The 25,019-nt window shown below is 43.6% G+C and overlaps 1 protein-coding gene across 3 annotated transcripts in view; it reads left to right on the forward strand.

Moving 5' to 3' along the window:
- The window catches only part of KHDRBS3 (KH RNA binding domain containing, signal transduction associated 3), a 243,801-nt gene that overhangs the window by 53,524 nt on the left and 165,258 nt on the right, over positions 1-25,019 (forward strand). For all 3 annotated transcript variants that reach the window (XR_015309932.1, XM_086966255.1, XM_086966256.1), the window contains exon 2: positions 17,952-18,067. Coding sequence is in view for 2 of the 3 variants with exons in the window: in XM_086966255.1 (XP_086822381.1) it covers positions 17,952-18,067 (116 nt within the window). In the remaining variant the exon portion in view is untranslated. The remainder of the gene's footprint in view (positions 1-17,951; positions 18,068-25,019) is intronic.

The raw sequence follows: 25,019 nt of genomic DNA on the forward strand, positions 1-25,019 counted from the left end.
AATTGACACTTAGACTGACTCTGTGAGGGCTCATATTGGCCCTTCTGATGGCCAGTTTGTATTGAATAAAGTAGACGTTAAAGTCAAAAGCCCTGGTACTGTAGCAGATTCTGATCTATGAGAGTCACCAGGTTTTGTGCCATTATACCACTGGGTTTGGACCTCTTCTGTCAGTAAGATTGAACCTGCAACACTGTAACTTTTGGTTAAAACTGGGCATGGAACAATAACCTTCAGAATCCGCATTTCAGTTAAGAGATCTGCTGAGTTGAGAGGCACCGCACAAGCTACATGTGAAACCACACGTGTGCACAAGTGTGCAGGTTGAGCAAGGAAGACTGTTGTCTGTTCACTGATGTCTCTCTCACAGATGGTACCAAGAATAAATAAATGATGGCTGCCTAAGCCCTTATAAGTCAATCGGAATTCCAAGAAGAAACATCTCCTTTCTTTTCGGCTAAATTGTTAAATCTGTAATGTTTAATCTGTTTTTACTCTTTGAGTGACATTATAGAATGACTATGATTTGCAAGAGGCAGAAATCTCATTAACATTTCTTTCCCTACCAAAGTCTTGGTCATAATCCATTGTCCAAAGATAGTTTTACCCTAGATATGGATATATTGTCCTGAGGCAGCCGGAATTAAGTTCTTGCTTTGACCTATCCTGTTAGGCTTATTACACCTCTGGCCAGCAGGCATTTCCAAGCACCTCCCCTGCCTCGCCACACCCTCCCTCCAAAAAAATTACAACCATTCTGGGAGATTAGCCTTCTTCTGGCAGAGGAAAACGACAGGGATGAAATCTCCAAAAGATAGTTAACTGCATATCCTCAATAAACACTGTCAGGATGTGTCTACAAGATTGATTGATTGTTTTGAGTTTTTGTAAAGAGTGCAATAACCCAAAGCCTCTCGGTGCTTTAAAACTCATAAATCTAAAGAAGCATTAGTTCTTGAAAAGTCAGGTTACAGTTTTGCTTTCTGAACAGAAGCTGATTAGAAGTGGCCCTGATTTGGAGCGCATAGGATAGGATACATCGCTGCCACCTTATCTCCTTTGATTGATATTGGGGAGGTTGGTTAAGTGTACAGAAGAGAATTGAGTTGTGCTCTCAGGAACATACCAAGAAAATGTATGTTGAATGATAAAGAGCCCTTTGTTTGTGTAATCTAATCTTACAACCTATGTGGACGGGCACCCAGTGAAATGAAGGCAAGTGATGTTTCATGAAATCATGCACAGGGTCGTTTAACAGTAGTCTAGCAATGGCATTGTGAGCAATTTGTGGTCTGTTAGTTTGAGTCAGAAGAAGCCCACACTACAGAACTAGAAAGTTATGACTTCATGAAATCAGAGATTGAATCATAGTATTACTTGAAGTGAGAGGTAAAAGTGGAAGCATTTTAGGTAGTGAACGAAGTATAGTGAAGCAAGTGAAGATGGTTTTAGTGATATGGTTGTTAAAAGAGAGATTATCTAGAGCTGGGATGCCTTTGGGTAACCATGCGCTTTATAAATGTTTTACAATTACAAATTACAATCATCGAACTAAACACCATTGTTTCGAGCAGCATTAGCTAGCACTGGAACAAGTCTTAGATCTGAGAGTCAGCAGGTGGGAGGCCAACAATTCGAACCTCTGTTGTGTCCTCAGTTAAATTGAGTGAGCTAAGCCTCATCTTAAAATTAGTTTGTATAGAGGAAATGTGTTCTGTATTGGAGACAGATATTTGAATGTCATTAGCATAAATGGAATATGGAATTCATGTGATCTTACAAGGGCAGCTAGTGTGGAGACATTGAACAATGTTGTACTCGAAGACAAGCCATGAGGCGCTGCACAATTTATAGAGAGTTCATAAGATTGAAAAGGAGGACAGATGACCACTTGACCTCTTCCCTCAAAGAAACAGCAAAACCATTTTAGGTCAGAGCAGATAGGCTTAACTTAGGGGAAATGTGAAAGTATTTATGCTATACTAAAATAGTAATAAAATCAAAATACAACATGAGAAAAATCCCAAACCAATTTAGAAAAACTGTGTACATTTGTAGTAAATAAAATGACACAGAAACAACAAAATACAATAAGTGAATCAGGAGAATTTTTAAAGTTGAAATATAAAAAAGTACCAAAAAGTGTTAAGTGCCAATCTGGTTGCACTTGACTGGTATCTTTGCGCGAGTTAAAGCCAACCGCGATGGAGTGTGGGTCATATGCTGAAACTCAGTTTGACTCGTTTAAAAGTTTTACCTTCGGTCTAAGGCCAAAGATTTACTAAGCCTTTGCACTGTACATGCATCATGCAAGGCAGCACAATGACAACACAAAGGCTTATGGGCCATTTATGAGGCCATGGAAGGGGCTACTTGCGCCACCTTCCAAGGCTTCGTAAAGAAATGTAACACAATGCAGTGGCTTGTTCTGCATTATGCTACATTTCAAGCTGGTTCGAGGTCCATTATGAATTTGACGCAATTCCAGGTTTACAAAGGTTTGTAAACCGGGGAATTTATCAAAGTTGTACGCCTCTCAGAGAATGGTCCAATGAAGAGAAAAATCTTCCATTGAAAGAGGAAAATGCCTCTTTGGATTGTATTCCTTCCTTCAGAAAAATTATCCTGCCTGTAACACAGGTACCACATCACTATGGTGCAAGGGTGACTACGTTGGCACTAGGCAGCACACAGTGCACCAGTTGAAGGAAAGAGCAGAAATGTTCCATATGTTTGCAAATATGGAACCCTTCTGCTCTCTCTCCCTTTCACCCAACACAGCAAGTTTTATTGCTGTGATCCATTGTGAGAAATATTAGTAAATATGCTCCAAAGTCTCTAAAATGTCAAAAATCCTCAGCGAGGCAATGCATCAGGCTGTGGACAAAAATGATTCCAGTATTTCAGGAAGCCTCTGGTGAGGTCCCAAGGAGGCTGTTGACTTTTGGCAGGAAATCTCTGAGTGTGAGATATGTGAATTTCGCACCCAAGAGAAGGTTCCCTCGCTAGCTGTATGCTTTTGGCACCTTTGCCAATTTCTGTCTCCAGATGAAGTCATTTATTTGCAGCTCGGATTCTTCTAGCAGGGAAAGGCAGCAGGCTGTAGCTGAAAAGGGCTCCGCAAGGCCAGGTACCTTTTCCACCATGTTCCACTGAATCAGATTTGTTGCTGTGGAATAGCTTGTTGTGACCCTGTAGCTTGAACAGGAGGTCGGTCACATGACCTTGGAGTCTTCTTCTTTTACCTGGGGAAAAGAGGGAGAATTGGATAAGTATTATATGCTCTTCTCAAGTCACATCCAGCAGGTTCTGTCTTCTGTTCTTCAAAAGGTTCGGAAAGTGTTTTCAGGAGAGTACTGTGGGTGCCACATTTATGCCTACACCAACTTGTGGTTGGGAAAATCCCCTAGCCCCTCCCTAAGTGATGGGGTAAAAGTTCTCAGGAGTAGCCTGTCCCACTTTTGCAGCATTTCTTACGTGCCCTTCTGCAACCAAACCCACAGCGTCCCTCTCCACCTAAAACCAATCTGGCAGAACCTCTCTTCTTCGTGCACATCTCCTGTGACCACCCCAGAGGTGTGGCTGGGGAACTTAGTAACCCCTTTCCTGTGGTCCCTCTAAACTGATTCTGGGGGCAACTCCTGTCCTGGGGGAATAAAGGAGGGTCCTGACCAGGTGTCAGCCAACATTTGCCTGTGAGAGGGCATGCCTATTTGAACGTAATCTAGTTTCTGGGCACAGTACAGATGGTCATCTTGCGCTGGGAGCAGTTTTCTCACCTTATCAAGAGGTGACGGTTGGAGCTCTTGCAAATGGGCCTTCAGAGGCTTTAGGCAAGGAAAAGGTGACATCCTGAAAGGAACTTTCCCAAAATAGTTCATAAAAATCTGACTTTGCAATTGAATTGGTATTTTATTAAATATTTCAAAAAGTCAAAGAATGAAAGTTGTAAATGTTTCCTAGCTGGAGATACCATTATTTAATTTAATGTTGCATCCTAATGCTTTCCTGTAGAACAACCAATCTTGCTTTAGTGAAAAAAGCTACGGAGGCTCTTTCACTGTAAAGACAGGTGTAATTTTAAACTTTTCCGTGTCATACTTTTCAATACCATGCACCCTTACTTGCGGGCAATAGTGACTACTTAGGGGAGTTATTTTGACTCGTCGAATTTGCAATTTACAACTGCATTGCTAGATAACAAATGGTAGCCCTGTAGTCAAATTTGCACTGTCGCTGTAGTGGGTGGCACAATGAGTGCTGCAGTTCATTAGTGACCTGTGATTTACAGGCCCTGAGTACATTCTGCAAAATATACTAAGGACTTATAGGTAAGTTAAGTATACCAATCAAGAATTTGCCACTTTAATCAGGTTGAAAAGGGAGGTACAGGCATTTTATTCCTGGTTAACAGGGGTAAAGTGCACAGAGTTATACAAGCAGCAAAAATATGTTACGGTATACAACAGAAAAGATGGTCATTTCCAAAATGGCACTTTACTTCCTACTTTTTTTCTTAATGATCTAGTTGTTAATAGATTAATTTGAGTAGTAGTATTTTGGATGATGTCATTATTGATATCATTTAACATTTCATAAATGAAGTAATATGTGTGACCATAAGCAGTGCTTGGCGGGGCACAGGTTATAGTTAGCTCACTGATCTGTAACCAGTGATGTTCAGTACTTTTAGTTTTTTAAATATTGTGTTGTATGTGACATTAGCACTAGGGGTGGGCGGACATCTCCGTTCCGCCCATGGAATGTGCAGAGATTTGCCCCTTCCGCCTTTCACAATGTAGGCGGAGAAACAAGGCAAATCTCCGCACACCCGGGGGCATAATGGAAGCTGGCCGCCCGCCTCCCGCCCGCAGTATTAAATTACATTAAAAAGCCTTGAAATTACATTTAAATAAAACGTACCTTATCGCCGGCGCATATGTGTCCATCGCACCTTCTTCTGGGAACTGCTCATGCGAGGGAGCCTGTGCATGCGCATTCCTGGCGAGGAATGCGCGGGCTCCCGCGCATGCGCAGTTCCCAGAAGAAGACGCGATGGACACGAATACATTGCAGATAAGGTAAGTTTTGTTTTAAATGTTATTTTAGGGTTTTTAATGTAATTTAATACTGGGGTCGGGAGGCGAGCGGCGGGCGGGCGGCGCGTAACGGAACTATGCAGAGAGGCACGGAGATTGGTTCAATCTCCGTGCCTCTCAGCGTAAGTCCCTTACGCAACTTCCGCCCACCCCTAATTATCACCTAACTATGATGTCACATTAACTTTATTTTTTTCAATGAATTTCTGCAGTTGTCTTCCATAGATGTTAAGGTGGTTTTTACCTAGCTTATTATAACACCACTTTAACATTTGTTTTTTTCTTAGTATATGTTCTCAAACCAAAGACGCTGTTTATTCTGAAGAGCACCTAAAAACAGGTGCCCGTGTATGCAGAAAGAGGAAAACAGCGTTTTAAATATCGAGTTAGTCCATTTTAAAGCCCCAAACAGACACAGCACTCCTAAAAAAAATGAACACAATTCCAGCCGTTTATTTGCATCTAAACCTTGTGGTACGCTGTCTATTCCAGCAGTGTATTCAGTGTACCACAATCATATAAATGCTTGATGCGTACTGAATAAACTGCTGGAATGTTTTGTGTCCTCTTCGAGGAGTGCAGCCTGCTTGCAAATTTAAGTGGACATTCTCGATACGTGTATGTATGTATACGCCTTGTTGGTGTCGAGTGTTTTCTGTGTCGCCTATTGCAGCATGTTCTTAACTTTTTATCCATTTACAAAGAAACGTATGTAAGAATGAGTTCGTTCTGTTTGACTTTATTTACCAGGCAGAATGCACTGCCCTAAATCATACAATTGTAATCCTTAGATTTATTCTAAACCTTAATCACTTAGTCCCTTATGATTTTTAGAGCTAGCAGGCTGCATTTATAAACAAAGTCGAGTAATCGGGGATTTAAGCAAAGGCAAATCCCCCTATCCGTTCAACCTTGGAATTGAGATTACATTTTTTAGTGAAGCTCGGTTTTTCCTGTGTACTAAAATATTATTAGCAGACAGGAAACAAATCATGTTTACAGTTCAGGTACACTAGACCAGAGTTACAATATTTACTCCGCAGACCTCCGAGCAGAAAGGAGGGGAAGCTCGTTGCATGCGATGTCATTCTTAGTGTACTTTGACTTTTTAATACACTCTGCACTCATTAATATTTTCAGCAGATTATTTCAGTCACTTAACATTAACGTTTCTCTTCGGTTAAGGCACTGCCTCTATATATACCTATGTTAAATGAGACATGTGCTTCAGTGCAGTACATGTAGTACATCATTTAAGAACATATACCGACTGAGGAGCTGTTTTACAGTGTGTCAAATACCAGAGAGTTGGAGTAACTCCCTCTTCCCTGCAGACCAGAATGAGGAAATTGTGCGGCTATCTAATATTTAAACAAGTACTGGTACGTATGTCTTGTTATAATGATGAAAAGGCTGATTATCTATGTTATTGCTGATAGTGAACTTACTGGGTAATGTGGGAAAATAGAGAGAGAGAGAGAGAGAGAGAGAGAGAGAGAGAGAGAGAGCTTTGGATTGGCTCTCACCCAGTATCATTTCAACAGACTTTCCGCTCTCTCTGAGATACATTTTTCCAAAAGTTGTCCATCTTGATTTGTAGGTTCCAAAGTGTTAGGCCTGGCATCCTTGGTATGGTTTCCCTCTAACGTTTTGCCTTTTCACCTACCGTTTTTGATGACTTCATTTATGCTGGCTTAGAGCTCTGTGTAAAGGGCTGTGGTGGGCCCTAGGCCCTCATGCTGGCAAGCACTCATGCACTGACGCAGGACACACTGGAGGTATGGTGCAACTGGCCCAGAGCACGTGCGCTCGGCCTCTTTTATTGATGCTGTGTCACATGGCCAGTGACATCAGTGGTGGGTGGGTGTTAAGTGTAGATACAGAGTTAGCACTAGAATGCTAACTGATTCTAGGGCATTACATCCCTCCCCAAATTGGTTAAAAATTAACCCAAACAGAAAAAGTCCAAACACCTGTAGGGGGAAAGAAAACACAGAAAATAACATTGGACTTGCGCTCTCAAAATGAGTCTCTTTGGCTGCTTGCAAGATGCAGGCAGTATAGTTCTTGAGTTTTGGATTACCAGGTCTTGGTGGCACGATTCGCAGTTGTTCGGCGGGTTCATTCTTTGTCTGTGCTGTCTGTCTCCTGTTTTCAGCCCTGCATTTTGCTTTGCTCTCTTGGTGACAAATAGTTAAAGAGAGATGGATGACATGGTGGTTGTTCGTCTTCCGGCTTCTTCTCTCCATGCTGGGTGCGTGATGTTTCCGGGCAGGCTTCAGTGTGTTTCTTGGCAGGTGAAAAGAGTAGGTGCGAACATCCCTCTTACTAGGATGACCCTCTCGCCGGTTTTCTTCTACCACAAGATGTCCGGGAGGACCTCTTTGCCAGGTTTCCACTGGGCTGGTGTTTTTGGTCGCGTTGCTCTACCATAGCCTTCGGGCCATGAGCAGGGCGCTTCACGAGCCTCACCGTCGTGTCCTAGTTCCACCTGAAGGTTGAGTTGTCGACTCTCTTCATTGCTCTCGAGGCTTTCATCCTCTTGGGTCCTGCAGACGTGCTTCTGTAGATCTGTCTCCCGTGCGGGACTTGCTGCCACCAGAGTCCCTTGAGGCTTCTGATACTGGTTTGCCACGGGCTGGTGTGAGGTAGGTCAGGTCCTCCACTTCTGGAGTCCTGAGTAGTCTCGCCATCCAATCTTCCGCTCAAACCCCAGAGGTAGATGTCGCCAACAGTCTATCTTGCTCTCTTCTGCGTTCGCCATGTGGATGGATGGCTCGTAGGTGGTTGTCTTTGGTCTGCGCTGCCGGTGTTCTTGCCAGGCTTGTCTTTCATTGCACTCGGGTGTTCCAGTGCCTGTCCCTTTCCTTCTTTCCGCAGGGGCGGCTTCCTTCTTTTTTTCTTAGTGGCGGTGGCCACTCTGTTCTTTCTTCCTTCTTCTTACCCTGACAGTCGTGCCACTCTGATTACTTCTTCCTTCTTTTCTTCTTAGTGGCGGTGACCACTCTGTTCTTTCTCCTTTCTTCTTCTCTTCCTTTCTTCGGTGGCGGCATGCCACTCCGATCTTTCTTCTTCTCTTCTCCTTCTCCTCGCAACTTACTCTGGTCCAATCTTCTTCATCTTCTCTGGCCAGGCTTCCCCATGCAGTGCGCGCACTCTGCACGTGTCTTCCTGGTCTTGTCCTAGTCCTAGGACACTGTCTTCTTGTCACTCACTTCCAGGGTTAGCGTCACGACCTTCACATCTTCTTCCTATTGCTTTCGTTAGTTTGTGTGGTTGAAGTTCGCGGGTCCAGGTCCTCGGACCGCGCCTTGTCTGAACTTCTTGGACATCGTGCTGGTCCCTTCTGCTGAGGTCTGGCAGGTAAGATTCGTGGTGCTGAGCTTCTTGGACCCTGTGCTGGTCCCTTCTGCCGAGGTCTGGCAGGTAAGATTCGTGGTGCTGAGCTTCTTGGACCTCGTGCTGGTCCCTTCTGCCGATGTCCGGCAGGTAGGCTTCTTGGTGCAACCATCTGGCTGGTCGACTTCGTGCTTTTTGACCAGGCTGAGTGGTCAGGTTGCTTCTGTGTTGAATCTTCAGTTCTGCGGGTTGTCTGCGCAACAATTTCCTTTTCATCTCAGTTCAATTGCTTTGGTGCGCAACTGGGTGCACTCTTCGGGTGATCTCTTCTAACTTGCTGCTTTGGGCTAGTGCTGGCCACACTGCTGCGCATTTGCATCATGCGCTTTCGTACTTCCTGGTGCTGGGTCCTAGAACCATCGTTGGTTCGTGTGGGGTGTTCTTACTTTCGCCATTCTGCTGCAGCGATGGCCTGTGGCCACTAGGCATCGCTGTCTCCTCTTCTGGCGTGGCGTAGATGCTTCTGGAGGGTTGCGTCACCACTCCGTTGACGTTCTTCTGGTCTTGCTTCTTCTGTTTGGTGCTGGTTGCGATTCTTGTGAACTTCTTTTCGTGGGCGCACTTGTCACGCGTTCTCTTGGATATCCTGTGAGGAGTTGCTGCACTCCTGATGCGCTTCTGGGGCTTCATGCGTGTTTCTTTGGTTCTGTCGCGTTCTTGTGCTTCTGGCGCGCTCCTGCGCCATCGCCTTTTATCTTCTCAGGCTGTGTGGTAGCTTATCTGTTTGATGTGGGTGCAGCTTTGCAGTCCAGGGGGGCTCTTTGCTGCTGCTGTAGTGATCTACTGTCACTGGGGGTGCGTGTCATGACTGTGTCTCTCACAGCCCTTCTCCATTTTATGGGCTTGCTGCTTTGGTTGCCGTGGTGGCTATTTACTGCTGGAGGCTTGCATCAGTGTTTCTGTGCTTGTGGTGTTGATCTTTCAGCTCTCTGTGCCTTACTTATGCAGTCCTGGGATCTGTTATTAAATGTCTTTTATTCCTGAGGCCGTACTTGGAATCGGCCAGTAGATGGCTGTGCTTCTTTTCTGTTTCAGCGCTCCAGCAGCTTTCTGCATGCATCGGTCTTCGTGTTCATGATGGCATGGCCTGGACTTTCTCTGTCTCGTGTCGGTGGAATGGTGAGGTGGATCAGCAGCTAGGTGGCGCTGCGGTCTCCGCATTTCAGAATTTTGTCAGCATAAACGGAGCTACGGAGGAAGGCCTCATAGGCAGGTACAGACCCCCAGTGCAGCAGAGAACCAAAAGGGCATCGCAACTCCTCATTAGGGCAATGTGGGTGTCACGAGGTAGTCACTGCGGGTGCCGGGCTTCTTTTAGTGGCACAACGAGTACCACGTTGGGACGGCCGTACCTCTACCTTCCTCTTTGATTCCGACGGCGGTGGGGAGCAGCTTGCAGTCGGGGCTGGTCTCCGGGCGGGCCACTCAGCCTTCGTCCATTCACACTTACGGAGCAGCTGTGGTGCTAGACAGGCGGCCACGGTCTCTCCCTGTATTGCGGTGGGTTTTCCTCATCTGGGCTGCAGGCCGGACGCTTGTTCCTCCTTCTCCACCTCCGCCGCATTCACAACACACGCGGAAGGGAAAGAAGTTAGCGCTTGACGGGTGGGCTCCGTTTAAGATGCAGTTGATCTCCGCTTTTATTCTCTGGGCGCCCGGCAGCTCCCCTCACGCTGCGGGCGCTCTATGTTAGTTTCTCACCCCGCCGCCGCACTTCACACGCGCGGCGGGGGACGCTGTATGCAGGCCGCGGGTGGGCTCCGTGAGCCTTGCTTTTTATTACGGGGCAGTTGCGGTGTCGCTGCGTCGCTGTAGGCAGGCCGCGGGTGGGCTCCGCTGGTCTAGTCTTAATTACGGGGACAGTAGCCAGCGCCGCTCGCGCTTTTGGGGCACAGGCAGTGTTTATAGTCTATGGCGGGTGGGCTCCGCTTTTGGTGCTTCACAGTCTGGGGCTCACCTTCGGCCGACGGGCCTGTTCTTACGCAGGTGGGCACCGTGATGGCTTCTCTGCCTCCTCAGGGTGTCGCCACGGCAGGGCGGACTACAGCAGGCTAGAGAGGTGTGGGGTGAGCTCTCGGTCACCTTCTCCTTTTCTCCAGGCCCGGGGCTCGACAGACGCCCCACGGGCCTCTCGGCAGCCGGATCTGTTCGTCGTAGGGGGTGCTCTCAGGCGAGCAGCATTCTCTTCCCCTTTTTCTTCTTGACGTTTTCAATTAGCTGGCACGCATGGGCACAGCTAAACCCTCGTCGCCATTGTAAAGGGCTGTGGTGGGCCCTAGGCCCTCATGCTGGCAAGCACTCATGCACTGACGCAGGACACACTGGAGGTATGGTGCAACTGGCCCAGAGCACGTGCACTCGGCCTCTTTTATTGATGCTGTGTCACATGGCCAGTGACATCAGTGGTGGGTGGGCGTTAAGTGTAGATACAGAGTTAGCACTAGAATGCTAACTGATTCTAGGGCATTATACTCTGCACCCATTACCTCTAATAACCAGTGCTAAAGTTCTTGTGCTCTTTCCCTACAACATAGTAACAATTGACATATTTTATTTACTTTTAAATCCATAGTAAAGTGGCACTATGTGTGCCCAAGGCTTGTAAATTGAATGCTACTGGTGGGCCTACAGCTCTGGTTGTGCCCCCCACTTAAGGAGCACTTTAAACATGTCTCATGCCTACCATTGCAGAGCCTGTGAGTGCAGTTTAAGCTGCCATTTTGACGCGGCAAAATAAAACATTTTCCAGGCCATACCTGCCAGTTTAATACATATAAGTCACCCCTACGTTAGGCTCTGGACAGCCCAGAAGGCAGGATGCAATGTAGTTAAAAAGTTGGACACATACTTCTAGGTTTTACATGTTCTAGTAATGAAAAACTCTTAAATTTGTTTTTCACTACAGCAACACCTATCTCTCCTAGAGGATAACATTAGAGTTGCCTTATTACATTTTATAAGTGTAAACCGGAAGAGATAACGAGTTCATGTTTGGTGTCTCTGGAATCCTAATTTATAATCCTAATTTATGGTGAAGTTGGAGTTTAAATTGCAATTCAGAAAATACCAATTTTAGAAAGTTGACATTTTCTTGCCTTAGCCACTTGGTTCCTATTGCCTGTCTGTGGGTGACAGTTGGGCTTTGTGTAGTCCTCCTAAACAGCCACACACAATGGGAGCTTAGATGTGACTGGATGGGCCATCTTTGGCAGGGTGAGAGGGAGGAGTTGGGCACAGACCAAACTTACACTTGAATATGCTGTGTTGCGCCTTCACACAAAGAGCTGCATACCACCTGTAAGTTAGTCTGGAGCCAGGGCCAGAAAGGCAGGACATCCGTTCACTTCAAATCGATGCTTCTAGACCTCAGACACCAACTCCTCAGTATACTTCTGATCCTGTGGATACTCTGCCAGGAAGAAGTATTGCTGTGCTGCTACAAGGACTGCCACTCTGCTGAAGTGCTGCTCTAAAGGAACTGCTGCCCTGCTATGCAGACCTGCTGTCCTTTTGCCTGGGTAGGAGGAACAGGACCTGCAACTTCGTATTGAACCTAGAACCCCAGAGTGATTCAAAGGGCTAGTCTGCTGGCCTCCTGATCTGATCCTCAGGGACATGAAAAGCTCCCCAACCAGCTACTGGACCCAGCTGCAGTGATTTCCTGACCCCCGAAGTGGTGCCTCTCAGGTCTGGACTCCTGGTCTGGTTCAAGAGTCCTAAAATCAAGCTTTTGGGCTATTTGTGACCGCAAACGGGCCAGCTCGCACCGAAATCCAGCGTGAATTACTGCCAGCTAAGCTCTTCATACATTAGCATTAATAGCCAGTGGGCGACCGTCAATGTGAAGCCTCTACCCACCCATGCAAGACGCCCGGCCTGCTCTTCACACCACGACGCCTGCCTCCTGCGATGCTCTCCTTGCGGCCCTCTCCAATGCAAACAGGAATCTTGGTACCAAACATCAGCGGTACTAATCTGGAACTGTATCCAACTGAAGCTCCACCACGTAGACCTGAACCTTTGACTTTGCCCTGTCCAGCGTGACAAGATAGCTGCGGTTGGCGCTTTATCCTTTTAGGTGCTGTATTGCAGTTGATTCTTTAAAAAATCATAACTTCAGGTCTACAGATAGAATTTTTTTCATTTTTGTCTTATTTTATCTTTGACATTTTCTTTTCTTTTTGTAACATGGCATGGTATATTTATGTGTGGTATTTCTATTGTGTTACTGTTTGAAGTGTTGCACTCCGAAACGTAGAAGGAGCTGGCCCTGGGGAATGGGTTACTCCGGGCCGTTATTGGCTCTGGAAGGGGGCCGTGTGGCACCACTCAATTTTGAAATTGCAGCCAGGAATTGTGGGATAGGAGTCCCCAGGGCTGAATCACCTGAGCAGGAGGCCATTTGGCCTCCCTCCCCATTATTAATATGGCCAGGGCGGCCAAAATCAGGCTGGAGATGTGGGCTCTGTGTACCCTCCCGCTTTTCAACTATGGCCGGGCCCCAAGGGCTGTTGTTCCCAGGACCAAAATAGGCCCAGGAACGGTGCCTCATGCTCCCTCCCAGGTTATTTTAAAGGCCAGGTCTTAGGGGATGGTTCCCCGGGCTGAAATCAGCCCGTGATGGGGGCCACTTGTGTCCCCCTCCCCACATCCCCACAAATATAGTAATCCCCCCAGGATCTGGGCCACACGGGGGCAAAAAATAAAACAAGCATGCAAGACACATATATATATATATATACATATATATATATATATATATATATATATATATATATATACACACACACACACACACACACACACACACATACATATATTTATATATTTTCACACCCGATTCATGTGCAGAGGACATCGGGACCTAGACACCATAAGGAAGTGCAAAATCTTTTATTTTTTACAATCCACCACAAAGTGTTTGGGCCAAGCCTGGCCTTGACCACACATCGAAGCTACGGTGGTTTAAAGCATTTTAAAAGTGCCCAGTGTCTACTAATGAAATGAATATACACAACAGACTATTTCTAGAAAACGGCTTAATTGACATGTAAGCATAAATACATTTGATACTTTAACTAACCACATAATTAAAATCATGCACAGTTGGAGATGTGAAAGGGCAAAGAAAAAGGGCTTAAACGTTTCCTCCCATCATGATCATCCAAACTTGATAAATTTGACCGATTGAACATGATAAGACCTTATATTTGAAACATTCACAATATTAGTACTGCCTAATTAACGTTTGCGTTTTGTCCCACAGCTGCATCGCTAGCGATCTTAGGATTGTTTCTAATTGGTCTGATCTTGGGGTACATTGACTCACGCATGCAGACTGATTGGACCAGGATTAAATTAGTTAAGCCCAGACGAAGTTCCAGCTGTGGAATGAAAAGCTTTGGCTGATGTCCAATTTTTACCTTCAACTATAATAAAATATATTTTGGATACACTTGGAGCTCATTGACTTTATTCTGGTGCACCTTCTCTCTTATACAAGTGTGGTTAGTGTTGGGAATTGTACGTTTACAGCAATTTTGGAAAACGGATGTAAAATAGTTGATCACGGACCTCTGGTCATAAAAATACTCCCATATTTTCAGTCACCAAGGAGACTGTTTTAAACCATTGAATCTGCCAAATTTCCCCTTTGTACTTCAGATTTTCTTTAAGGTCAATTTCATTAATTTTATTTTGCAGTCTGTGTGGGTGGTCTATTAAAGCACATTTTAAATGTAAACATATATCTTACTCTACAGTAGGTGCTGGGCACTACTTATTTTACAGCTCTCTTTTATGTTCCCCCTCATTACAATAGTAAAACAAATTGTCCATGTGTTCGGGAAAGAGGTCAAAACCTTGGAGTTACCTGTAACGGAACTCCCATCTTAGTTAAAAAACAGTTGCTCTTTCATAATACCAGTACATTCGTTTTGTGTAAATTTGTACAGTACATCTATGTTTTTTATATTATTTACAAAAATCCACACACATATTCTGTAATTTCAATCCTTTAGACAGTATAATTATGCCTATACAACTTATTATAACTTCATATGTGATTTTCTTATCATTTAAATAACATTTTGCACTTATTACCTCTTATCTTTGGCATATTTAGGTATAGTAAGGAGACTAAATGTACTATGAACATTTAAGGAAAATAAATGTGTATATTTTTAGCATTGCAAGTGATATGAGCAAGTAATGTCCATAAAATAGTAGTGGTGTATACAGTGAATACATGGGTATGGTGTTTAGTGACTGGAGCTCACAATCTACCAAATCAGAATGGTCTAAAAGGGAATAACAGGATTCCCCGACTGGTCTCACTGTTCAACTTTCATAGCTTGTTCTAAGTAGTAAGGCAAACCTCCAGAGAAATGTTAATGACCTATTTGTTTTAAAACAAAAAGCAGTCGAGGAGTATCATAAATAAAGACACACCTTAAATATCCAAACCTAGTCAGAATAAGAAGGTAAATATATATCACACACAATAATGTGACCCTAGGGGGAAACATGGCGGTAGCAAGCTGAGCTGCCGCAGTGCTCCTGAGTCCGGGCTCTCGTAGTGCGTTTTTTGATGCTTAAAATCGAGGTGCCAGTAGCCATATGATATAGGAGGAATACCCCTGTTGCTTGCCTTTTTTTGGGGGGGTCCCTCTTTCAGCAAACTCCTTGGATTACTGGATATCGGATCTCAGGCTCTGCCTGGGCACACTGCTAGGACCGGCGTTCTGCAGTGTAGCGGCGGCTGGAAGGTCCACCCTGTTCCACCTGGGTCAGCCCTGGTTCGCGGGTCTGTTTGCCGTCTCTGTGTCTCATTGTTCAGTCTTCCATGTGTTGGGAGAAAACGGCTCCTCTTTCGCGGGTTTGCTGCTGGGTCGGCAGCGTGGTCTGCTGCATTGGGGAGTGGCCGCCATGGAACTCCGTAAGGGGCGTAGGTTCAGGAGCCTTCTCCAGGTCTCTCGTGGCTGCTCTTCGGGCTCCATTGAGGGTGGCCAAGACGCAAGCCAAACGGAAGTCGGGGACGACAGACAGAGGAGGATCTCGTTACTAAGTTGAGCGTTGTGCAGGAGCAGGAGCGAGACGACTTGGCTGGTTCAACATCACCGACAGAGGGGCCAGTTACGCGGAAGAAAGGAAAACGAGGGGTCAAAGCTAAAGCTAAAGCTAAAAGCTCAAAATAAGTCACAAGAAGCATATGGTGCGAGTGCGACAGTGAGTGACCCCCCATTGATAACCAAAAGTTTAATGCCAAACTCCACTAGGGGAGGCATAAAAGGAAAATCTTCCATGTCTCTGTGGGCTAAATCTTATACCAGGAAAAAAGAAGTGAGTGAGGAGGATATAAATGGTTGGCCACAAGGTCTGAGCCATAGCTCCATCGAAGGCAGTAATAAAAGTAAATCTTCCACTTTTTATGCGCTGAGGTCAAAGCTAAGCGCTCAAAAGGGTGTAAGTCAGCAAAAGCTACTAAGGCTGCTATTCTTGGTTCGAGTTCAAGTGTAAAAATAACACCTTCACTAAGATCATATTTTAAAGTGGTCCCACAATTCCTTGACCTGGCTAAAGAGGTACCCGAGTCTGTGCTTAATATTCCTCTCCTCCCTGTCTCTCTTTCCTTAATGGATTTAGAGGAGTCTTCAACAGAGGGTAAGATATCCGATATTAGCAGCATGTCATCTGGTAACATGGCTCCGATTGCCACGATGGAGGGCAACAAAGGGTTAGAAGCTGGATGTAGTCCAGCTGAACAGGCTGACCTACAGCAACATCCACTGCAGGCGTCAGAGTCATTGGCAGATCTAGAGTTGTCAAGCTCGGGAGAGGCTTTGCAGGAGGCTATGGCTTTAATGTCAACTGGCCCGCAGGGAGAGACTAGTATCAACCCGGCAGGGATCTCATTGAAATCTATGTTCTCTCTGTCCTTAGACATAAAAAAGGGTTTCGAGGTCTCTGCTGCCAACCAGTCAGAAAAAAGGAACTTCTGCCAGTCTCTTGATAATAAAATTGATGGTCTTAACTCCAAAACCACGGTTTTAGAAGAAACGGTGGCGGGACTCTCATTATATCTGGATCAGGACAAGGTGGACATTGTGAACCTTAGAAAAGAAGATCTTGCCCTTTCTGAGAGAAAGGAGACTTTGGTGAACAATGCCTGGCGCAGTAACCTTCGAATCCTTAATGCTCCTGAGGGGAGTGAGGGCACCGACATAAAGCAGTATGTTATCATGCTTTTAAGAGATTCTTTACAGCTTGAGCAGTCAGCGGAAAACCTGAGTACTGATATCCAAAGAATTCATAGGGATCCCTTTAGGAAAAATCCACAAAGATCTAAACCTAGGAAAATCCTAGTTAATTGTTGTTGGTTTTGGGTAATAAGGATGGTCCATCGGGTTAGGCGGGGGTTCCATTTCTGCCATGGTTTTTTTTGGGGGGGATCTGACCTTTGTTAGAGTTGTCTCTCACCCCTTTCACTAAACTGGTATCTGGGGTTGTAGTTCCGGGATTATGTTCCTATCTATATCATTCTTAAATAAACTTTTGTCTCAGCTTGTGTTCTGTAACATGAATAACTTAGGGAGCTATTTGGAATTTAGCAGATGCAGGACATATGCCAAAAATTACCTATTGTGCTGATTTAGAGCGTACACTTGGTCAATATTTCTGCTGCATCCACAGAACTCTAAATGCGCCCCTTACTATTCTCCATAGTTCTTATAACTGGTTCAGTGTCCAGTAGACATGGTCCTTTTGCATACATACTGCCCCTCAGGTTTTCACTCCTTTATGGCATGGATGTGCTGAGAACTATTCCCCCTCTCATGTTTGAAGTTGTTTCCTTCTTACAACATCACCTCAACTGTTGGACGGTAAAAAGGGCGATCGATAAGCGGATCCCAGGTGAACTTGCATTTCTGGTTTTTGATGTTGTAAGTGTATTATTTGTAAAAGGACAAAAACATTTCCGACCCCGGGGTAACTCAGTGTGTCTTCCTTGGTTTAAATGAAAGGAGATGCTGTAAAACAGATACATTATCGCTGATGACAGCTCCTTTATTCCGACATTGCCAGAGATTATAAAGAAGGAGCTTTGGTTCTTGGATGTAAATGCCCATTGTTATTAGATCCCATGGACTCATTCTTTTCACTAAGGGTTCCCAAACTCAGTATTGTACTGTGTTGACCTTTCATTAGTCAGGTCAAAGCTATCAAATCTGTGAATATTTAATATTTATTTTTCAAAATGCCTCATTGTTTAAAGCTTTGTGAAATCTCTCCATAAGTATTGCTGAAAATGAAGGTCTGTCTGTCTTGTCTAGTTTTGTGCAGTACAGTATTTTTTAAATAATGTTTTGACTTACAAATCACGTGTGCAATGAGTAAAACTATGCAGCTTCTATATGAAAACACCTGTATTAATATTGTGTACAATTTTTTCAGAAATTGATAAAATCCAAAAAGGAGAAGAAGATGAAGACGTGTATATTGATGTGGTGGTTAACAAAAACATGAAGCTGGGGCAGAAAGTGTTAATTCCGGTAAAACAGTTTCCCAAGGTATGTTTGGATTGGAAATTTCTAAATTCTAAAACATGAACGATTTTCTTTTTATTTATTAATGACAGCAATGATAAAGGGCCGAGTGGTCTGTGTGCTATAATAATTCACAGAACAGCATAACATAACATTTCATAACTTAAAATTCCATAACATATCTAGAACACCAAATTCAGTACTTGATTAATTCTAGGTTCACTGCACAAGAACTACTCAGAATGACATTTTAAAAATGTATATGTTGTTTTTTAACCGTTTCTTTGTGTGATGGCTGGTGTTTTGATTGTCATTGACTAATAATTTGCCATTGATATTTGAATTTATATAGATGGCGAGAGACACCTCAATTATTAATTTAGTATAAGGATCCAGCACACAAAATAATAGCATTACCTTCTTCAACTAAGGTTTTTCTTACCATCAGGATAGACCATAGGGACTTGCCAGAACGACCCTGGAGAATCCTTATACGTGGTCAGTGAGCCTGACTGGTCAAATACATTTAAGTCTTCTGACAGCGTACTGCCACCTCTTGCACGCAAAATCGGTTCTGTGCATTCCTTTCAAGTCAACTTTGTCCTGCAAATTAAAACTACTTTCATGGAAGACCGCCTTTTCTTCCTGGGGATCTTCATTAGGAGCCTTAAGCACTGAATAGTTCTGTCCATGTGCGTGCCGGGTCATTCGGTGCTCATGGCTGGCATGAAAGATTCCCTGGAAGAGAACTTTGATTTCAGGAATGTAACTATTCCTTCTTGGTGGCCATAACAAGAACCATACATACAAGTGAGCTCAACTAGAGTAATGTGAAATGTAACTAAGAGGTTCTGAAGAAACTCTTGTCTGAAGCCCAAGGCCCCCTTCTCCTTCTTCATCCCCGTTTCACTCTCAGCTGTTATGGAATCTACCCAAAGGGTCTGAATGGGAAAGTGGCGGCCAGGCACATTTTTATGGTAAGCCTGGTACTTTACTCTAGGGGCGTTCCTCCCATTTCCAAAGCCCTCCTACTGACTCCTCTTCTATCAGTTATAAAACAAACACCAAGAGGCTCTCTTGAGTTGGAGGGAACTGACGAGGATGTGCAAGCATGCAGGGATGGTGGGGGTCTTGCTTATGAGTAAGGGGTGCCAGTACTGCCACTAGATGGAGTTAAAAATAGGAAAGAACTGACAAAATAAAAGTATCATGAAGATCATTTCAGGCTTCTGGGAAAGGCTTTTCTTTACACTCTGCCCCATTTCTGGAATTGGATTTGTGTTAATTATTACCCATTCCAAATTGTCTAACAAATATTGCCTTTTCCATGCATAGCTAGCAGGACAGACCCTATTTTCTTTACATTTATTTAGTTATTTAGCAGCAGTAGCTTTTCATACATACGGAAATATGTTGCCATTGTGGATAACATACATCGAAAGGTAAAGTTGATTTTAATTGAATATGTGGCTTTAACTGTCGATGTGTCAGTTTATACACTTCGAAAGACTCAGGTATGTAAAACCAGGACTCCAAGAAGTGATGTCATTATTTTTGTGTATTCTGTTCTTCAGTACGAATGCAATGTTTGAATTCGAAAAATCTAGGGTTCTAGTTTCAGGATACCCTTCCAATTCTTAACTTTACAGTGAACTGGCGTAGCAGCTGACTCAGACAAGAGATGAACTATGGAAACATGGGGGGGGGGGACAGGGGGGGGATGGTTGATTAACTAAATCATGACTACGGGAAGTCCTGCTGCCTGAGTACTCCTTTATCTACTGACTCTTACCTGTCTTTCGAATCAGCCGGGACACGTCTAACTCCTCACTAGTGAAAGTTCAAAGACTGCAGTACATCGCTTTCTATTTGTACTGAATTAATATTTCCTGATTATTCCCATTGCATTCTTATTTTACATGTGTTGGGTCCGGTTCACAGATGCACGTTAAATGTACGGTAGAGAGCACCAAAGAAGAACAATTGTATGTTCTTCTAAATGCCTTTGTGAAATGACACCCGTGTTCAGGGCTTCTAATGCATATTGAGATGTATTGTGGAATTATCCTATGAAAACTCCAGATGGATTTTTAGTTGCATTCCTCCATCAGAAGATTATTTAATGTCGGGCGTAGCAGTGTTTTAAGCAGTTCTAGTCATGTCATGCTCCTGGTATTCGGATCAGATTTCAGTGAGATCATATTTAAATTGATAATTATGAAATTTTATTAAGTAGTTGATTGATGGTAGCGGTCAGAAATTCTAGATGCTGTTTTAATGTAGTTTGATTTCAACGTGGCTTACTGTAAACGAGCCACTCTACGTCCATAAGTGCATTGGAGATGTATATGCAATGGCGTCCTGAAAGCTGGCATAACTGTATTTCAGACCATCTACTCGGCGAGAATGTAGAAGTACTTTTATTAAATAATGGCATGGCCTAAAATATTGACCCATCTCTCCATTACACCTCTGTAAATGCTGCTGCTACTGCAAGGCTCCCAGACTTGTAAAGCTACGGTAACAAAGAGATACAGTTTCAGTTTCACTAAGAATGACAAAAGCTTTAAGAATAATCATTTGTTTGGACTCTGAATTATTTGCAAATCAGCCTAGCATCTGTTGCAAATTATTTTGTTTTCACTGTGTTATTTAATGTGCATTTTACCATTGTCTTTTAATACACATGTGTAGATATAATTGCTAAAGTCATATTGCAATTCCAGAAGTCTTTAAGCACTCATTACCTTACATTAAAGCCACCAGCAACACGTTGATACTACTTAGTAGAGGAATAGTGAGTAACATCTTTATAGTTCAACTCCAGTTGGAGCCACAGACAATATGCAAAACAGAAACATGAACACTTGGTGAGCTAAACCAATGCCCCTGATCCTTCAAAACAGAAGGTAAAAACATCAACAGTACAAGGTAACATTCGATGCACACACCACATAGTTCATTCACATATTCTGTAATACAACAGCTAGACTCCAAGCATCCAACAACAACTGTTCTGTAGAGCCCTCAGAAACACTATGAGCATCTTAAATATCAAAGACCAAACCCAACACTATTTGAAAATGTCTCATCCTAATCCTGAAGAATGTAGCTTCGAAGTAATCCGGGAGTATACCCGACAAACGTGACCACCTGGGAAGAAATCCAACTTGATTGTCCAAACAAACTGAAAGAAAACAGCTCCTTACAGCTTTGAATCCAACCGTTAAACCCACGCTTTAAACTGAAGCTTGACTCAAATGGGCTAGCTAATTATTGCTCTATCAGTTGTCTGATCTTCTTGGGCAAAGTCCTTGAAAAGCAGCAGCCTTCAACTACAACCCTACATAGAGCAACCGAATGTTCTCCAGATGTGCTAATCTGTCTTCTGCTGGCACTACAGGTCTGAATCTGCTACCCTCCATGCCTGGGTGGCATCCTAGAAAACATAGACAAAGTGGTCCCAGTCTTCTTGACTTCCTAGATGTCAGTGGCATTTGATATTGTTGATCATAAACTCCAAATAAACGCTGCCTTCCATTGCATTGGCATTTCCAGCGCAGGCCTCATATTTTTTTTATCTTTTCTCACTCAAACTGTACACAATATTTGAAACTTGAAGCCTCCAATAAACTGCTATCCCGGTTTCATACATCTGTCCCCTATGGCTAGATTATAGCCCTTATTGCCTTCAACCTTTACACAGAGCCATGAACCTTCATCTGCCCGGGAGGCAGCGCATTAGGGAAAGGCCGACCAACTGAAGCAAGCTGGACCAGTTGTCACTGTGCAGCTGGCACCAGGCCTGCATTTGAAGGGAAGACCGAAATCCTCCTGCAAGTGGGTTCAGTGAGTGACTACAACCACCTGCAGAGAGATGTCTGATGCCCATACGACCTCCACTCCCCTCCTTGCAGGGATCACCCTGTGGGAGTGCAGTGACAGTTTCTTTGCCATCAGGCACAGAGACTAAACTTTTCTCTCTTTAGCATCGGGCCACAAAATCTTGCAAATGAGGGAGGCTAAAGTGCCAGTGCGATCTGAATGACTGAAAGGGCAATGCAGAAAGCATGTGCACATTCTACTTGCGTCCTTGTGGCACTCTATGTAATATGACCACCGGTTGTGTTTGCACAATAAATCATACCAATCAACTTCCCTAATTAAAAAAGTATGTAAAAAACTATTTAAATATAACTTCAAATGTATACTTTTATTATTTCACTTCCTAAACTCCCACTAATCCCAGTCCTTCATTTCCATCGGCTGTTTAGCCACTTATTCTATTACTGCACCTCTTTTTTCAAATTTTCTGGATCCCTTGTTTCCTTTAAATAAAAGAAAATTATTGGCTTACATAATTTCCACTGTACATCTGTATATTTTGTAAAAGGCCCTATCATTCTACTGTCCTGTATACCTTTCTAAAACCCCATTCTCAACTGTTTGGCTCATGGCAGCTTACAACTATCATCTCCTCATCTTCTCTTCTGTCTCTTTCCCCTGTTCTAATACATTTACTAAACAACCACATTCCATCTTCCTCGGTTCATGTAATCTCATATTGGTAGTTGCACTGTTTATCCCTCATATGCTATGTCCCTTGTATATAAATATCTGAATGCAATAATAAAAGAAATATATGTTTTTATTAACAGTCGTATCATCAATCAGGTTTTGCAAAACAATCAGAGGCTGACCCAGGAGAACAATGCAATCTGCATAAATCATAGAATGTTGTGGAAGACCACAGAAGGTTGGCACAAACATCCAACCTATCAGTGAGAAACCGGGTTGTTGGTTGACTGGGGTGTGAGCCCTGGTCAAGCACCAACCACAACCTCTGCCAGGGTAAGGCACACGAAAAACCCTAATTAAACTGTGCTCAACCCCCTTTTAGCCTGGCACACGGCAGTCAGGCCAAATTTAGAGGCAATGTGCAAAGTATTTATGCAGCACTCAAACAGTAATTTCATGACAATACAACACAAGAAAAATCCCACAACAGTCAAGAAAATAGAGTACATTTTAATAGATAAAATGATACTACAACAACAACCATGCAATCAGTAGAACTGGAGATCTGCATGTGGTATCCGAAAGAAGCACTTCATTGGTTACACAGAACAGGTTTCACAGTTCAAGTTTATTCAATACAGAATATCTCATCCATCACAGACAGCAGATGAAGGTCAACTGTCACATATCCTACAATCTCCTTCAGCCCCCTTATATATATATTTTTTTAGAGCTTTATATAGCACAAACTAGACCTGAAGATACCAGGTATCTGAGCACTTTACATGAGCACCAGTTATGTTACAGATGGATACATTAAGTTTTGTTAGGCACTGGGATATAAAGTGGTTTGCACAGAATCACAGGATGTTGAGCGTCGTTGCTGAGACTCGAACTCGGTTCCCAAGCTTCGAGGTCGACCACTCTGGCTATAGGCTATATCCAATGACATAAACAAAGTTCCTAATAGGGAGATTCAGTGACACCCATGGTGTTCTGTCAAGGCAGACCTGATAAGTATTTTCTGACATAGTGTGCATGTTACTGAGAAAAACATTTTTGCCAATGTGTAAATAGTGTGTGTGTCACTTAAAATGACAACCATTTAAGTCAATTTGCACAAGACAAGTAGATGTACAAATCGCGAAAGTAGTTCCTGAAAAAGTGCGCATGTCACAGAGAATGACAAGTACATTAGCCAATCGCCCAGCTAGTTAGAAGCAAGAGACCATGCCATCGTGAAAACCTGTTATAAGAAAAGGCCAGAAAGGGGTTTTGTTGTCTTTATATTTTTCAGCACTGATAGGACCTGTTATAAATAATCAGAGTACCCAAAACTGTTTTAAATCAGTGGCTGTCCTATGTTATTCGCTTTTAGTAAAGAAGTCCAAAAGGAACAGAACACACAGTGTTACCACACTAACACAGTAACTAGTGAATAAATGCAAAAAAACAGGGTTTTGTATTGTCTGAAGGTTATTATTTGTTTTCTAGACAAGAAAGTATATTTTTATACAAAGGAAATAAACATTCATATAAAATAGGGTGCATACATAGATACTATTTAGATATTCAAGGTGTCGGTTGTTTCCTCCTTTGATATATCTAAATCATAAGTCCAGACTGCTCAAAGATGACAAAATCAAAATGCAGAGTTGGACTGACTATTCAGTCCAACTCTGCATTTTGATTTTGTCATCTTTGATTTTCTTCTGATTTGGAGTTGAAATCAATGAAATCAATGTATCAAACCCTGGTTTTTTGCATTTATTCACTATTTACTGTGTTAGTGTGGTAACACTGTGTGTTCTGTTCCTTTTGGACTTCTTTACTAAAAGCTAATAACATAGGACAGCCACTGATTTAAAACAGTTTTGGGTACTTTGATTATTTATAACAGGTCCTATCAGTGCTGAAAAATATAAAGACAACAAAACCCCTTGCTGGCCTTTTCTTATAACAAGTACTGCCCGAGCCCGCAAGGGTATATTGGGTCGCTCACCTACACCATCGTGAAAACCAGCACCTGGAAGAGGAACGGGGTGCTGCGACAGGAAGTGGCTTAAAGTCACCCGGAAAAGAGACGCGCAATGAGAGGCAGGCAACTCTCAGCAACAAAATGTAGTTGAAAGCTGTAACAGAATGTGGTTAGAGAAAGAGGCGAGTCTCACTACCACATGAGAGACAGGTATTGCACCGAGCTGGTGTGACCCTATCGATTAGTGTGAACGCACCACTCAGGTTCCATGCTTGAGCCAGGAATGATACGATTCAGCACAAGAACACTCCATAGGCTTCACAACTCTAAATGCTGAAGAAAATGCTCAACAACGACCTGGTGTAATGCTATAGACTAGCACGAGCGCACCGCACAGGGTGCATGCTTGCGCCAGGATGATACGGTTCAGCACGACCCCACTCCACAGGTTCCATGCTAGAGCCAGAGCATAACACACAA

This window comes from Lissotriton vulgaris, chromosome 4_1 (assembly GCF_964263255.1).
Source record: "Lissotriton vulgaris chromosome 4_1, aLisVul1.2, whole genome shotgun sequence".
NCBI lineage: Eukaryota > Metazoa > Chordata > Amphibia > Caudata > Salamandridae > Lissotriton > Lissotriton vulgaris.